Source organism: Pleurodeles waltl, chromosome 11, assembly GCF_031143425.1.
Source record: "Pleurodeles waltl isolate 20211129_DDA chromosome 11, aPleWal1.hap1.20221129, whole genome shotgun sequence".
Classification (NCBI taxonomy): domain Eukaryota; kingdom Metazoa; phylum Chordata; class Amphibia; order Caudata; family Salamandridae; genus Pleurodeles; species Pleurodeles waltl.
The window spans coordinates 911,130,602-911,145,948 of NC_090450.1; the positions used below are offsets into that span (position 1 = coordinate 911,130,602).

At 45.3% G+C, this 15,347-nt stretch overlaps 1 protein-coding gene across 1 annotated transcript in view; it reads right to left on the minus strand.

Moving 5' to 3' along the window:
• Window positions 1-7,313: 7,313 nt before the first annotated feature.
• FAM216A (family with sequence similarity 216 member A) overlaps window positions 7,314-15,347 on the minus strand; it is a 126,792-nt gene continuing 118,758 nt past the window's right edge. Inside the window, exon 8 of the mRNA XM_069214873.1 lies at window positions 7,314-12,980. Coding sequence (XP_069070974.1) covers window positions 12,880-12,980 — 101 coding nt within the window. The 3' untranslated portion in view covers window positions 7,314-12,879. The remainder of the gene's footprint in view (window positions 12,981-15,347) is intronic.

Consider the following 15,347-nt stretch of genomic DNA (forward strand, 5'->3'; position numbering starts at 1 on the left):
ACTTCTGAGGCCCAGGACTGGAGTGGGCACCTCAGGCAAGGGTAGGACTCACAGATGGCATAATTCAGCAGCACCAGGAGATTGCAGGCAGTCTTTTAAGTCCTGCAGATTGCAGAAGAGCAGGGAGTAAGCCAGCAAACCCTTGGAGTCACTGGGGTACAGCAGGATGGGTCGGAGCCTTGTCTTCAGCAGGAACAAAAAATAAACACAGTTACTAGCAGCATAAATCAAAACGTTATTCAAACAGATTACGACTTATTATTTGAAGCCTCAATGGTGCAAACAAGGCACTCTGGAATAAATTAATCAACAATAATAATAAAATATTGTATAAAGTTCATGTAGCGACAGTGCTGTACTGCAAAAGCAAGGACTGGAAGCCATAAATGATTAAACATATATGATCTACTTTAATAAATATCTTTTAGATGATTGCCATACAAACAAGACAAGTACTACATTCATCATTTGAATTCTTCGGAAAAGTATACAAGACGTTTTTTTGAAAAACAAAAATAGTTATTACATGCATAAAATTAAAAACCAAAGGATACAAAGGAAGACAATGTGTTCCCAATGACGAATAAAGTGCCCTTAGAACTAGGAACTCACCTTCCACTCCACATCAGACAAACCACTCCCCTCCTCAACTTCACGAAGGAACTGAAGACTTGGCTTTTTTAAGACCCACCTCACCGGTGGATGCTACACCCCTACCCCCCAGTGCCTTGAGACCCTTGGGGGTGAGGAGCTGCGGTTTATACACACTGATTGATTGATTGATTAGTAACCATCTCCATGTAAAGACACCTAATTTTAAAAGACCTGTTCATATAGTCCATGACACAGTGGTGTCAAATTCTCTCTGGATAATGGATTTATCACTACATTATATGATCACTCCTAATTTTATTTTTTTGAAGTGTCATTCCAAGACGATCAAAGTCCTCAGCAGGGCAGAGATCATCAGGTAGCAGTGCAGCTCACCAAAGCAGGGAAGCAGTTACTTGGAACACTCAGTCCCGGCAAAGTGGCAATCCTTACAGCAGAGCAGTCTTTACTCCAGCAGAGTTCTTCCCAAGTCCAGAAGTGTACTGATTTGGTGGGGTCAGAGACCCAGTACTTATACCCAAATGTTACCATGTTTAAGGGTGAAGCACATGCATTTTAGCACTAGGTAGCGGTGGTAAAGCACTCAGAGTCCTAAGGCCAACATAAATATACAGCAAAAACAGGCGGTAAAAAGCAAAAGGCTGTCAGGTCTAACACTGACCTAAAACTTTGGTGTGCCATCTTATATAGTTCCTACTAGGATAGTAGGACTGTGTATATGACAAGTACTTCAGAATATAGTGACTTAGGTGGTTATTATGAGACTGGAGGTGTTGGACCGCCCCCCGGCAGTCCGGACCGCCGTAATATGAGTCAGGTAGAAAATGTGTGGCAGAGTAGCCTCTTCACTGCTGCTACTGCCAGAGTGGGAGAGCCACCGCCGACAGCGGGGGCCATCTTCAGGCCGGCGGAAAGGCCCATCCTGCCCACCGTAATACGAAACACCACATCGCCAAGAACCACTGCCACACAAAACCTGGTGGAAGTGAGCCATACATAAGGAAACACTCACCGTAGGGACACCGACAACGTCGAGGCCGACATGGAGCGTGAACTGGAAATCTTCCCAGTGCTGATCCTTGCGACATTTCTCCATGACCGTCAACAAAGACGTCAACGGTGAGTACAGCCGCCTAGGAGGGAGGGAGGGAAGGGAACATTACACACCCATACGCCACACGCATCCCACACACATCCCACCACGCCCACTCACACCAACACCCTTACACACACACCCTCACCACCAACACCCCAACGTACACCCCCCCAAACTAGGTACACAATCTGTACAGGTAGACACTTACCTGACACTTGCACAGCAAGAAAATGGGAAGCACATACCTATGCGCACGACCCTCCCACATTAAAACGTAGGACTACGGAAGAACATTGCACTAACCTGTCTGCTGGCCAGATATATTAAACCAGAAACTGTAGGCAGAAAAATAAGCACAGACAAGGCCATGGGCCAGTCCATTCAAATTGTCCCGTTGGGCCCACAAGGCCCCCACTTGACTCCTACCACGACCATGGCCTCCACAGGAAAGGGGCATCAATGGGGCAGGCAGGCACCTCAGGGAGCAGGGGTAGGGATGGCGGAGGTGGGGACTCAGGCTTGGGAGGGGGCTTCCCTGGCTTAGGTTTCGGAGTGGGTGGGGTTTTGGCCTTGCCCTGAGAAGAATTGGGAGTGGGCTTGGACCGGCAGGTGGGAGTGGGATCAGGCCTCCTACATGTCCTTTTCCTCCCTGGGGAAGGGGCACGGGACTGTGAAGGGACGACTGAGGAGGATACTGATGAGGAAGGAGTGGATTTGGTGAGGGCAAGGCAGCATTTAGGGACAAGATGGGGTGGGCCAGTGGGTTTGAAAAGATCGACAGGGGAAAGGAAAAGCTTCTTAGGTGCACATGGAGGGGTTTTGGAGACAGGTTTGGGAGTGGAGGTAGATGGAGTGGAAGTATGTGGTGTAGGCGTGTTGTCAGTTGATGCAGTTGCGTGCTTCATCTGCTTATGTCTGGTGGATGGCTGTTGCATGGATGTGTGGGTGCGTTTGCGTGTACTGGGAGGAGGGGTGGAAACAGTGGGATAGACAGGCAGCTAGTGTAGATGTATGTTGTGTGTGTGTGTGCAGGTCTGGTGAGTGTGCTTCAAGTGTCTGTGAAAGTTGTCGTGGTGACTGTGGGTGTGGTGTCTGAGGTGAAAGAGGGGATGTTAGTAGTTGTGGTGGCTGAGAGAATGGTGGCAGGAGCAGTGACTGAGGATGCAGAGAATGTGGGTGTGCATTGTGATGTGACAGACAGGAAGGAAGGGGTGGTTGACACAATGGGGGAAGTGGCTGTTGTGGTGTGTGCAATTGGATGTTGGGTGTGTGCCTGCTTGTGGTGGGACGTGTGGTGCCTGTGTTCCTCTTTGACTTTTTTGTGTGTTGGCTTGGGTGCATGCTTGTCTGTATGTGTGCTTGGGATGGGTGAATGGAGTGGGGTAATGGAAGGGGCAGAGGAGGTGGGATGGAAGAACCAGGGACTCTGGCTTCCGTCAACAAGGAGGCCAGAGCCTGAAAAGATCTCTGTAGGCCAGACATGGCACTGTGAATGCTTTCCAGGTATGCATTACATTGCTGCATCTGGGAAGCCAGCCTCTGGATGGCATTCACAATGGTTGTCTGCCCTACAGAGAGGTTCTCAGGAGGTCAACAGCCTCCTCATTGAGGGCAGCAGGACTGATTGGGGCTGGGGCAGAGGTGCCTGCGGTGAAGGAGACGCCCACCCTCCTGGGTGAGCGGGCATGGGCAACTCAGGGGTAGCTACTGGTAGGGCGGTGCTGGTATGGGGATGGCAGAATCTTGTATATCGGGTGTTTCCAGCAGTGTCCGCCACCACAAGGGAGCTGCCATTGGAGGAGCTGTCAGAGTCACTTCCTGCAGTGGTAGTTGCCTCCCCCTTGGTGCTCCCCTCACCCTCCATCCCACTGGTCCCCTCGGCGTCGGTGGTCTCTGCCTTCTGGGTCACGTGGGCAGCAGCATCCCCACTTGCCGGTGCCTCTGCTCCTTCGCCAGATGATGCTAATGCACACATGACCACAAGAACTCAAAGGGAGGTGGTAAGAAAAAAGAAGGATGTAGGCTCTCAATACCTGATTGAATGGCATGTGGGCACAAATGCACTCCCACCCGTCCCAGACACTATCACTCAACATCACCCACTACATCAATGAAGGTACCTCTGAGTGGTGCTCTAGCTCCCACAGTACACTGACCTACCTACACTTCACTGCCCAACTACATCACCATCCATTCTCTACATTTCCAAATAGGTTGAGTTTGAACAAGGGAGAGGGATGCTGTCCCACCACAATGTGTCCAGTCTCAGAGGACATACATCAGACCCACTAGGCCACCCATGGGACCTGTGACATGGCAAAATACCCACCCCTTAAGAGCAGAATTCACAATCCCAGTTACGGAAAGCGGGACGACTGCATGGACATACCTTAGTACCACCCAGCCACTACTTGTCAACCACCCTTTTGCACCCAACTAGACTTCACAATAAGCAATGTTAACAGTGGTGGTACTCACCCCCTTGTGGCTGCTGTGTTGCCTCTAAGCGCCCATCCAACTTAGGATTGGCCAGAATACGGGCCATTAGGGGGGTCATGGTCCAATGGGCACCCCTTCCTCGTTGGAAGGCCGTCCCTAGTAGGGCCTCTGCGGTCTTCTGTGCTCAGCGTCTCAGGTCCTCCCACCGCTTCCTGCAGTGGGTGCTCCACCGGCTGTATACCCTCAGCGTCCGCACTTCTTTGGCGATGGCTCTCCAGTATCCCTTCTTCTGATGGGCGCTAACCTGCATGTAACACACAGAGGAAATAGTAGCTGTGAGTGGAGGTGCACCATTAACACATGGGACACAACAACACTTGCAAATTTTCCATTCAAACTTACTGTCATCCTTGAGCCTACACACATATGCCCTGGCACACTGCACCTATCCATGCCCACATTTTCCAGTCACTCGCACAACCCTCCCATGCAATGGCACACATTCTTAGGACCCATGAATACCACTCACCTGGTCCTCTGGTCGCCCATACAGCTTTGCGTACAAGGGTAGGACCCTGTCGACCAGCTTCTCCAGCCCCAACGATGTGAAGGCTGGGGCCAGTTCCCCTGTAGCCAATGCCATTTCCAGGACCAGAGTCGGGATACAGCAGCACACGCAGTGGAGTAGTGGCCGTCTTGAGGTGCAGGAGTCAAGTGGCATAAGCAAACTAAAATAGTGGTGTAGACTGCGGCGGTGTGCACTGTCACCGCCAACGGTGATCTTGATTGGCCCCTGTTACTCATAGACCTCAATGTTAGCCAATGAGCATACACACCGAGGGGAACACCACCTACCACCATAAAAACATACGCCAGCGGTATGATGTCACTTCCTACTCTCCACAATCTGTATGACTGGAGGCTGCCATTTTATGTACAAAAACGTTTACACAAACAGGGCAGGGGCAATGTATATGGCACCATTTCGTCTATTGTCAGGGAGCTAGAGGTGACATGACAAATGCTCATTCCCATATCATGGTTGCAAGTATGCCTACACTGCTGAATGTCCCATCCGCAGCAATCACAACACATTGCCCATTCAGGGTTAGATCCTGCTTCGGGACTGTTACTGTGTAGTGTGTGTGGAATGCAAATAGAATGGATGTAAGAGGTGAATGTAGAGTAATCAGTCCTACACAACATCCATCTACCTTTTTCCCCACATAGCTTCCAACCCATCTGGAGAGGGAGGGCTCAATCTGTCTACAGACCCCTGGCTGATATGGCTACCATGGAGGAGCGCCACATCATCATCACTTATCGCATGAACCGTAACACAATCTGTGAGCTGTGTGACCAATTAATGCCTGAACTCAAGCCTGCAATTAGAAACCCATTTGCCATCCCTCCAACACTGCAGGTACTATCAGTCCTACATTTCTTAGCAACTGGGTCATTTCAGGTGACAGTAGGCATGGCATCCGGTGTGTCACAGCCAATGTTCAGCAACATCCTTACAAAATTCCTGTGTGAATTCATTCGACATGTGCAGAGCTACATCCAGTTTCCCCAAAGCCATGATCTCACTACTGTGAAATCAGAATTTTACGCCATTGCCAACATACCACATGTGACTGGTGCCATAGATGGCACCAATCATTTCCATAATTCCCCTCCCCCCCACCTCGAGCCAATGAACAGGTGTACAGGAATTGAAAAAACTACCACACATTGAATGTACAGTTGGTCTGTTTTGCAGATCAGTAGATCTCACAGGTGGCTGCACGATTCCCTGGATCTGTCCATGATGACTTCATACTGAGGAACAGCAGTGTGCCACACATGATGATACTGCTACAGGGGGAGAGAGCTTGGCTAATAGATGGGTGTGTATGACACAGACCTGCAATCATACATGACTGTCACCTTGTTAACATTGCAGCAAAGTGTCTTTTGAACTAACTTTTAGCCCTCTTCCCAGGTGATTCAGGATATCCAAACATGCAGTGGCCCCTGACACCTGTGAGAAATCCCAGGACAGATGCAGAACACCGGTACAATGATGCCCATGGTCGCACAAAAAGGGTGATTGAGTGTACCACTCAGCTCCTGAAGGCCAGATTCCGCTGCCTGCACGTCTGATGGAGCACTGTACTATGCCCCTGACAAGGTGTGTCAGATTGTAGTAGCCTCAAGGAGCCAGCTAATACAGCTCTACTTCCAATGAATCCCAGGTACATGTTGCAGTGTTATGTTAGCTAGATTGGGCTGGATGTCAGTGGCAGATGATGACTGTGCCTCCACAGTGCTGTATGGATAGGAATATGTGTATGTGTGGATGTCTGGGGATCCACTTTTAGCCATCTGCAGAGTGTTGAACAGAGTGGTCACAGAAGTTTTACACATCATCATTACCTGCATGGCTCTGTGGTGGCTTTATTCTCCACATACCTCTGACAGGGCTGGTGTCTGGAGCTCATCAGCATATTGTTGTCCTGGCAGGTTGGCATTCTCGCACCTCGCCGCCAAAACGTGGAACACTCTTCCCACCCACCTGTGCCAGACCAAAGACCTCCCTACCTTCAGGAAACTTCTCAAGACCTGGCTGTTCGAGCAATAGCAGCACCCCCCCCCCTTATCTCCCCTCCCCTCCACAGCGTCTGGAGACCCTCACGGGTGAGTAGTGCACTTTACAAATCCCATGATTGATTGATTGTTTGATTCGTAGACACTATGGTGGGTGATGTAATGTTCTGTTTTTATCTGCCACTCTACATACATAGCCATGTAAAAATGTGTTTTTACAAATGTCTGAGTAGTGCATGGCCCACATTAGGTGTATGTGCTACCTTTAATCTAGTTCCCTATGTGGTAATGGGAGGGGGTATGTCTGGCAGCAAATGTGCCAACAGCTGTATTGGTACAGTGCAGTTGAAATTGTGTTGCATTTCTCTTGCTGACAGATGCTGCTATGGTGTCCTACCCCTGACATATGGCTACATCATGGATGTTGATGGGATGAGTTTAACATTGCTGGAGTGTACACTGTCACATACTTACCATCCACCTCTCTGTACAATGTGTTCCCGAATTTAGGTTCATGTTTCATGATGTCAGTTACATGTAAATCCAAAACACTGGTATGAAATAAAAACAATATTTTGGTGTGATCAGGTACTGTTTATTGATGTTGTGTATGACAATAGGGATGGGAATGTGGAAGGGATTGGGCACATGGTGAACAAAATACTCTGTTACATTTCCACAAGCTGTTGGTAGCACAGGGGCAGAAGAGACGGGGCCAAAGTGAAATGGGCAAATGGCAGTGGATAGTCAACAAGATGGCTCAGTGACACACAAGGGAGACAGTTCGAGTAGAGTCACTTCTTGGCAGAGGGCTTAGTATTGGCTACTGAGTCACTGGGTTTTCTGGATCTCTTTCTATTTCTATGGTTTTGTGCGATTACATTCAGACCTTAACAATAACATCCCTGTAACCTTTGTTTTTTTTAAGAATAATGTCCCTGTAACCTTTATTTTTTTCAGTGAATTTCTAGGTTGTTTTTAACGATAAGTAATTTTAATTACTTTACCATAATCTCACCATTGCCGTGCCTGGCCTTTGGCCATGCACAGTGGGAGTTAGCCGTAGGCACCAACTCCTTATAATCAGTCAACGTCACACCACACACGGCCCTGCCAAAGAAAATAAAAGGGGCAGGATATGAACACTTTGACCCCCTATCCTTGGAGCTGGGGTTCCCCTGGGAACCTGCCAAGGCTAAAAAGCATTATTCTTTTACACCTGTTTTCAAACCTTCCCCCCCGGGTGGGCCATGTCCCAAGGACATGCCAATATATAAAAAGAAATTTGGAGGGGCGCATGGGGCCTCCCTCTTGAGGCTCTTATGAGCCGCGGGGACCACTATCTCCCTAGGGCTTTATTGTTATTAAGGAGGGTGGCAGCGCAGACCCCTACCATGCCACTCCTCAAGCCCCGGGGACCACCACCTCACCAGGGCTTAAATTAACAAAACAGGGGGGGCTGCATGGAACCCCCTCCTTAGACTTAAATATGCCCCGGGGACCACCACTTCCCCAGGGCTAAAAAGCAATAAATGCAGGGAGTCAGCGTGGACCCCACCTCCCTGGGGCAAAATACATAATTAAAGGGGGGAGCAGCACCCCCCTCCCCAGGCCATTTTTGGTCCCAGAGACCCCATCCCCTGTGGCCCGGTCACTAGACCCTGGGTGCCCTAGCTCCACCCAGGGCACCCAGTGTGCATTGCTGGGGACCACGGGGAGCCTTAAGCCCACCCTGGTCCCAGCTGGCTCCCCACCTCCTGTGGGAGCTAGCATTGCTCCTGCATATAGGGAGCTGCCAGAAATGCAGCTCTCTGTGTGTGGGAGCAATCGTTTCATCTCTTTACCCGCCCGCATGACTGCAGGCAGGGAAACATGAAAACTCTGCTTCCAGCAAGTAGAAGCTGTTTGACAGCTCCCGCTTGCTGGAAGTGGAATTAGTGTTTACTCTCGTTTGGCGGGAGCTCTATTTTCACCCCGGGGAGGTGAACTGCTACTATGGAAGATAGACAAAGGTAAGTCTCCTAATTGGACATCTAAAAGGAGCAATGATATTTTGGGGAAACACCTGCAGGATGATGGCAATAACAGTGCAGTCTTACCCTATCTTTGAGTGTGTACCACCCAGTGACACCCATCTGCAGAAGTATTACGTGTAGTAAAAAAACTGCATCTGTTTCACACCCTCTCTAAATATATGAGGACCCCCGTTCATCTTGATTGTGTACCTTGTCATAGTTTTACCACCTCAAACTTCTATGACTGGAGTTTAAAAGTAAATTTTCCAGATCAAAGTCACGGCAGGACGAGGTAATGACTAAGATAAAGTAAAAGGTTTGAGAAAGTGAAGTTTATGATGATGTACAGGTTGTCAACATGATGAAACATCCACCCGCTTTTATTATTTTCATTCTAATATTCTTTCCATTCATGATGTAGACTTCATCCTTCCAAACAAGTAACACACGCACTGAGAAACATTTGCACAAGAGTTAGCAGACAGTTCAGTGGTTTGAGTGCCCGCAACACAGATTAATATAAAACATATGGGTAATGGAATGGACCATAAAATAGTTCTATGGTTGGGGTATTTGGATTTGTCAACTATAATAGCTTATGATGTAAATACATTCAAATATCGGGGACATAACAATATATATATGGTACATCGTAGGGCAGGCATTTTGTCAAAAAGAAAGAGAAGGGCAGCTTGAATGGAGCTCAATCTGACGCTATGGCATTTGTTGCAAATTAAGGTTTCCAGTTGGCAATCAGGGATTGGTGTCTGTGGTATCTTAGGGTAGTTTTGTATAGGGTGAGGGAAATTGTGAGCTCTAAGGTATTTTTACATGCAACCGGGAGCATGATCTGGTATGAAACTCGGTTTTAGGATTGATGGCCATAATAACACACAAAACACATCAGATATTGTTCTTAAGAAGAATATTCAGTATGGAACATTGACAATATCATACAACACAAAATGAAATGTTGTAGTAGGATGCCTCATTATATTAAAAGGAGTGTAAATCACATCCCTGTGCAAAAAACACATTTAGGCGCAAAGTAAGAACGATGGTGGTGTCACACTTAGGAGGAAAATCACATATAAATGCAAAATCACATTTAGGTGCAAACTCACATTTAATGTCACATCAGTAGGAGTGTGAAACATGTTTGGGAGCTCAAAGCACACTTAGGCATACGATCACCATTTGTGAAAAGTCAACAGCCATGTGAAAACACTTGTGAGAGCAAAAACACGTTTAGGTGTTCTAACACATCTAGGTGCCAAAATCAGGTATAGAGAGAAATTGTGGCAAAAGACACCACATTAGATGCACATTTAATTGACAACACATTCGTATGGAAAAAAAATCCTTGGTGCAACATCAGCACAAGTTTGGTTTGAAACACGTTTAGGAGAAGAAATCGAATGTAGGTGTAGAATCATCCTGGTGAAAACACCCTTAGTACAAGAGGAGTGTACACACACTTTTAGATGCAACATCACATCTTGTGCAAAGTCAATAAAAGGGTGGTTTCACATTTGGGTGCAAGATCAGTCAGTAAACAGGGAAAATAAGCAATAAGAAATTACATCAGATGCAAAAGGTGTGCATCAGTATGAGATCAAATTTGATTAACAGCACACTGGAACTGTTTGGAGCTCTGTCTGATTCCCTACTGGATTCAGACAGAGATTCAGTACAAATGAGTAAGAGGAAAGAGGAAGGCGGTTTCTGGCATTTTTGCAAATTGAAGCTGTGTTTCCTTATGTAGACAAGTCCCTTCTGAAATCGGAAAAATTAAATATATCGGTTTGCTTTATGTCAAAATAGTGCTAGAATTAGTTCTACCAGTATGGAAGAATGGAAAAAGACTTTTAATGTTAACAAAGCAGGTTTGCCTGCTAACTCTAAATTCAGTTTTTTGTTGATGATTTGCTAGATACATTTTCAGTGCAATCAAAGACATTCTGATGCCAGATGGCTTCTGTTAATCTTCTGATGACAAAGTTCTTTCTATCCTTAATGGAAAATGCACTACATACTCATCAAAATGAGTTCGAACTCTATAGATGTAAGAAATATTTACTACCTAACTCTAATAAGCAAGGTATTGTTAATAGGCATACCTTATACTCTGAACAAGAAATTTAAATTGAATACTATCCCATTCATATTTTATCAGTCGTCTTGGTTTTAGATTCAGTAGACAAGGGGACAATCCTGCTGAAATAGAATAAAGTAACTTAATTATGAATAACACGCATCTCACATCTAGTAATAAATAATTCTATGCGTAATGGAGGCGGTGCAGTTCTGGTCACTTGATAAACTACCAGGAGGGGGTAGATTCTGGCATTGAGCTTTAAGGCACAGAACTTGCTTACAAACTTTCCAAAATGTTTTTTTGGGGGTAAGATAATGGGTTTTCTCAAACCAATCTGCTTTCATTTCATCAAAGAGAAAAATGGGTGTGAGGAAGGTTATGGGTTAATTTGTGATCGCACTCCAAATTGTTAGTTTTGTACGCTGGTGTTTGTAATGTAATGAGGCCTGTCAGTTTCCACAAGTTAATATAGTTAACCTATATAAAGAATGCCGTAATCAAGTTACATTTTAATGGGTGACTGAAGTTTATTAAGAATATGTTTGCGTAATTTGTGAAATGAAACTTTGTAATAAGTTAAGAGATACTGCTCTTGGAGATACTTTTCTGTAGGTCAAAAAAACGATATAAAAATTATGTAGATACAGAGCTCCTGACTCGTCTGTGTTTAAGGTTCCATTTGGAGATCTGAAAGGAGAACACTTTCATGTTTAGGTGGTGATGCACTGTTTCCTCAAGATATTTATGTGATGACACTAGCACAAAAGATGAAAACTGCTTTATGTTTTATTGTCCAATATTTATGGATCTTGATCTCGCCTGAAGCCACCTATTAAGATTTTAGAATTGTTATTCAAGTGCTGGTCTTAGCATTAAGCAAGTATGCTAATAAGATCTCGGTGCAGTATGGTACAGCTACCTACATAAGGCAGACCTGGCTTCGTGTGAAGTAATTTAATGATTAGTGTGTTGGATCAAGTATGGAGTTAAGATGGTTGTCATTCTCTTTTTAAAATAATTACCTGTAGTTTCTTTTTATTGACAAGATGGTTGTCTAAATGTATTATGATGAATACACAACGAATGATGTTTGATTATTGTGTGGATTAAGGACAGGTTTCAAAATGCAATTTTGCATTTCCTAAACAGCGACTCATTAGAAATTGCTAATTAGGAAATGCTAAATGATATGTATGAAATTACCGATTTTTTAATACCGATTCATATGAAGTAGGGATCACTATTAGGAAATCGCAATTGGCAAATCCCATGACATTTGTTCCAATGGGTCGGTTTATCATTTCTAAAATAGTGATTTCCTATTTTGAAAATGCTATACCAACGATGGCTATGGACATAAGGATCACCATGATGCACCCCAAAAATAGTGGTGCACATGTAGAGAACACATATGCCCTATGGGCATGTGTGTGCTCTATTGAACTTTTAAAAAAGCATGTTTGGGTGCTTTTTTTAAATTGCATATGGTTACCATCAACTTGGAGTTGATAGTAATTGCATTTCCTAAACGCCCAATTCGCATTTAGGAAATGCTTTGTACATGTGAATAGGAATCACAAATAGGTAATCCCTATGTGCGATTTCCTATTTAGGCGATCACAAATTACGATTTCTACTGGGTAGAAATTGCAATTTGCAACCACTTAGAGAGCTTTGGACATCGGAGCCCATTTAGCATTGCTTAACAGCCTGAAATAGCGATTCGGACGGTTAGGAAATGCTAAATGACTTTGTACATCTGGCCTTAAGTTTCTCTGTGATAAACAACACCTAACATTCGAACATCTGAACTTCTGCATACATAACTGCCATTACTCTTATAGAACAAGTAAATCTTGTCATGGGCAGAATGTATCAATGATTTGATACCCCAATCCTCGATTTAGTAAATGGTTAAGAAAGCACTGCTGGAAACAAAAATCTGAGTCTGGATCAAAAGAAGCAGCTTGTGGGACCACAGATCAGCTCTAGTGCAGTGGCCATCTCCTCTTTTCTCACTGGCTGCAAAGTTATTTTTCATCCTCTGTTGAAATGGAGTCAACAGATGCGATGGTTGAATCATTTTCTTTGTTCTCTTGATATGCACTGGATTCTCGTTTTTCTGAAGAACCTGCAATAAATGGGCCACAGTTTGGTTAGCATGGAGAAAATGTATCACCGTCGTCAATGTCATATTATAGGCGAAAATGTAAACAAAATAGTGTTTTTAGAGCCTTGCTTGCTACAGCCTGGTCTCTCGTGTTTGATGAACACAAAGTAGGTTTAGGGTCAGCCCCTTTCAAACCAGTGGTTTGCTTGAATCAACCTCCTTCAGTAACTGGCTTGAAACACAATCAATCACACCTTGAATCAGCCCACATGGACACTTTAGTCTTGCTGTAATGCTACTGGAAGCATTGTTGTGCCTCCACTGATTGTACCTGTGCCACTTTCAGGTGGACCCCATGGATTCTTAATTATCTTGTGGACCCATAAATACCTTGTGGTTCTTGAATGCTGTACTATCCTATACTGTACTGGCAGATTCTAACATGAAAGCAGCATGTGAACTACCTAACTGGAAATTGTTGCAACAATGCAATGAACAGCTATACAATGCAAACCCTTAGTCCAGAGTAGATCGCTTTCATCCCCCTTGCTATTTGCCCATCCTCATCCAGGGAGAAAGTCCATCTTGGCACCACCCTCCCTCTATCCTAAGCCAACCCAATGAGGTGTTCTAGCTCTAATTTTGTATGCTGATAAAGGGAAAAGTCATAAGGTAACAACTGCACCTGAATTGAAATGGTGTCATGTCTAGTTCTGTGTCATCCTGAAAGGGAAAACACATGCATTTAATACAATCAATCAGGATTTTATCCACTCTTATTTGTTCTACCCAGCTCCTTTTTTGTGATGTGGACAACACCGTTTATCAGATGTTATCACTTAAAACAGATTTTGCGTCTGAAAAGTACAGCGAGTCATCACACACTCAAAGCACATATTCAAGGCGTCATGCAGCCCAAAACCAATTCGTTGACAGGACCAGAGGCTTCACATTATGCATTCTCCTTCTTGCTATTTAACAGCAGCCAAAATGAATAACATAAAATAAAGAATTCCAATAGCCATCGTTCTTAGACGAAAAACTACAAATCTTTTAAGAGGAATCCACCAAGCTAAAGCAATCCACTGAAGCACATAAAAATGTATGACCACTGTAGAATCGCGCCTTTTTTCGCTGTTCAGAGCAGCCACGTAATTCTTCCTTATTCAAGGTGAAGATTTACAATTGCCTGATAGTGTGGTGTTTTATGGTTCAGAGATGCGCACACTGTCTTCAGCGACACCAATCCCTTTTCCTTCATTTGTCTGTCGGCTCAACCGCCTCATGATTAAATACTGTGCCTTCACAACCCCATCCTCCTCCCCGAGGACCCCATTTTCTGGCGCAGTTTCCTCCGACAAGAGTGGAGATTCTTCCGCCAGCTCTGCGCGCTTCACTCGGCTTCTGCCTCTTCGGTCCACCCCTTCTGATGTGCCAGGGCCCCCACCTCGCCCCCACCCAATACTCGCAGTCCTCTTATAAGACAATACCGACGCGTAGCCCATAGGAGGTCCGGTAGGTGGCGCCGTAAAGGCCGTCAGCTTTTAACCCCCTTTTTCTTTAGCACAAAATAATAGACTGGTTTAATTGAACCCAGTGCTTTAAATGGGCCGGTACTGTCCGGTACTGAGTACCGGCACTTTTTTATTTTGAGAGGTAGAGTACCTGCACTTCTTGGGAAAAACGCAATACTTTTAATTAGAGAGTACCGGCACTTCTCAGAAAGAAGCAGGTACTCTGGTACAGTTTTTACAATTTTTCCAGCACTGCTTGAACCTGGGGATTATTTGTCACTTTCCTTGATGGTGCCTCCGTCACTCTTGCTGAAGGAAGCTCCCCTCTCTTCCTACATCCGTTGGTAGGCGGTCTCGCGGACCCTGCGTGTATATATGGTGTTTTTGATGGGGACTTGACTAGATACTGTCAGAGTACGTTTCCACCCCGGAGAAAATGTCTCACGTGAATCCTAGCTCTGCTACAACTGGCCTCACTCCTGAGGGAGCTTAGCAGTCCGGGTTTAACAGAGACCGATCTGTTTTGCATTAATCTAAACCATATGTTTAAAAAATAAGTGTCTTCATCTTTTTTCTCTGGTCAGCAAAGGCAGGGTGCAGTTTGCTGGGTAGGCCTCCTCTTAGCACCCATCTAGAGAATATCCAAGGAAATGAAGTTACTGGGGCATATTCCAGCGGGGAGAGATCTTCATTCCCTTCAAATCCAAAACTTTCACAGGCCACAGGAATCATGGACAGAGAATATTTAACCTCATTTTCTAGTGAGAGTTCTCATTTCTTCCTCATAAAGCTAGGGGGCAGGATTTGACTATTCTTTCACACCTGTGCCCAAATTGCTTAAGACGTTTGGATTCTTTAAATGGTGAGAGCTTGC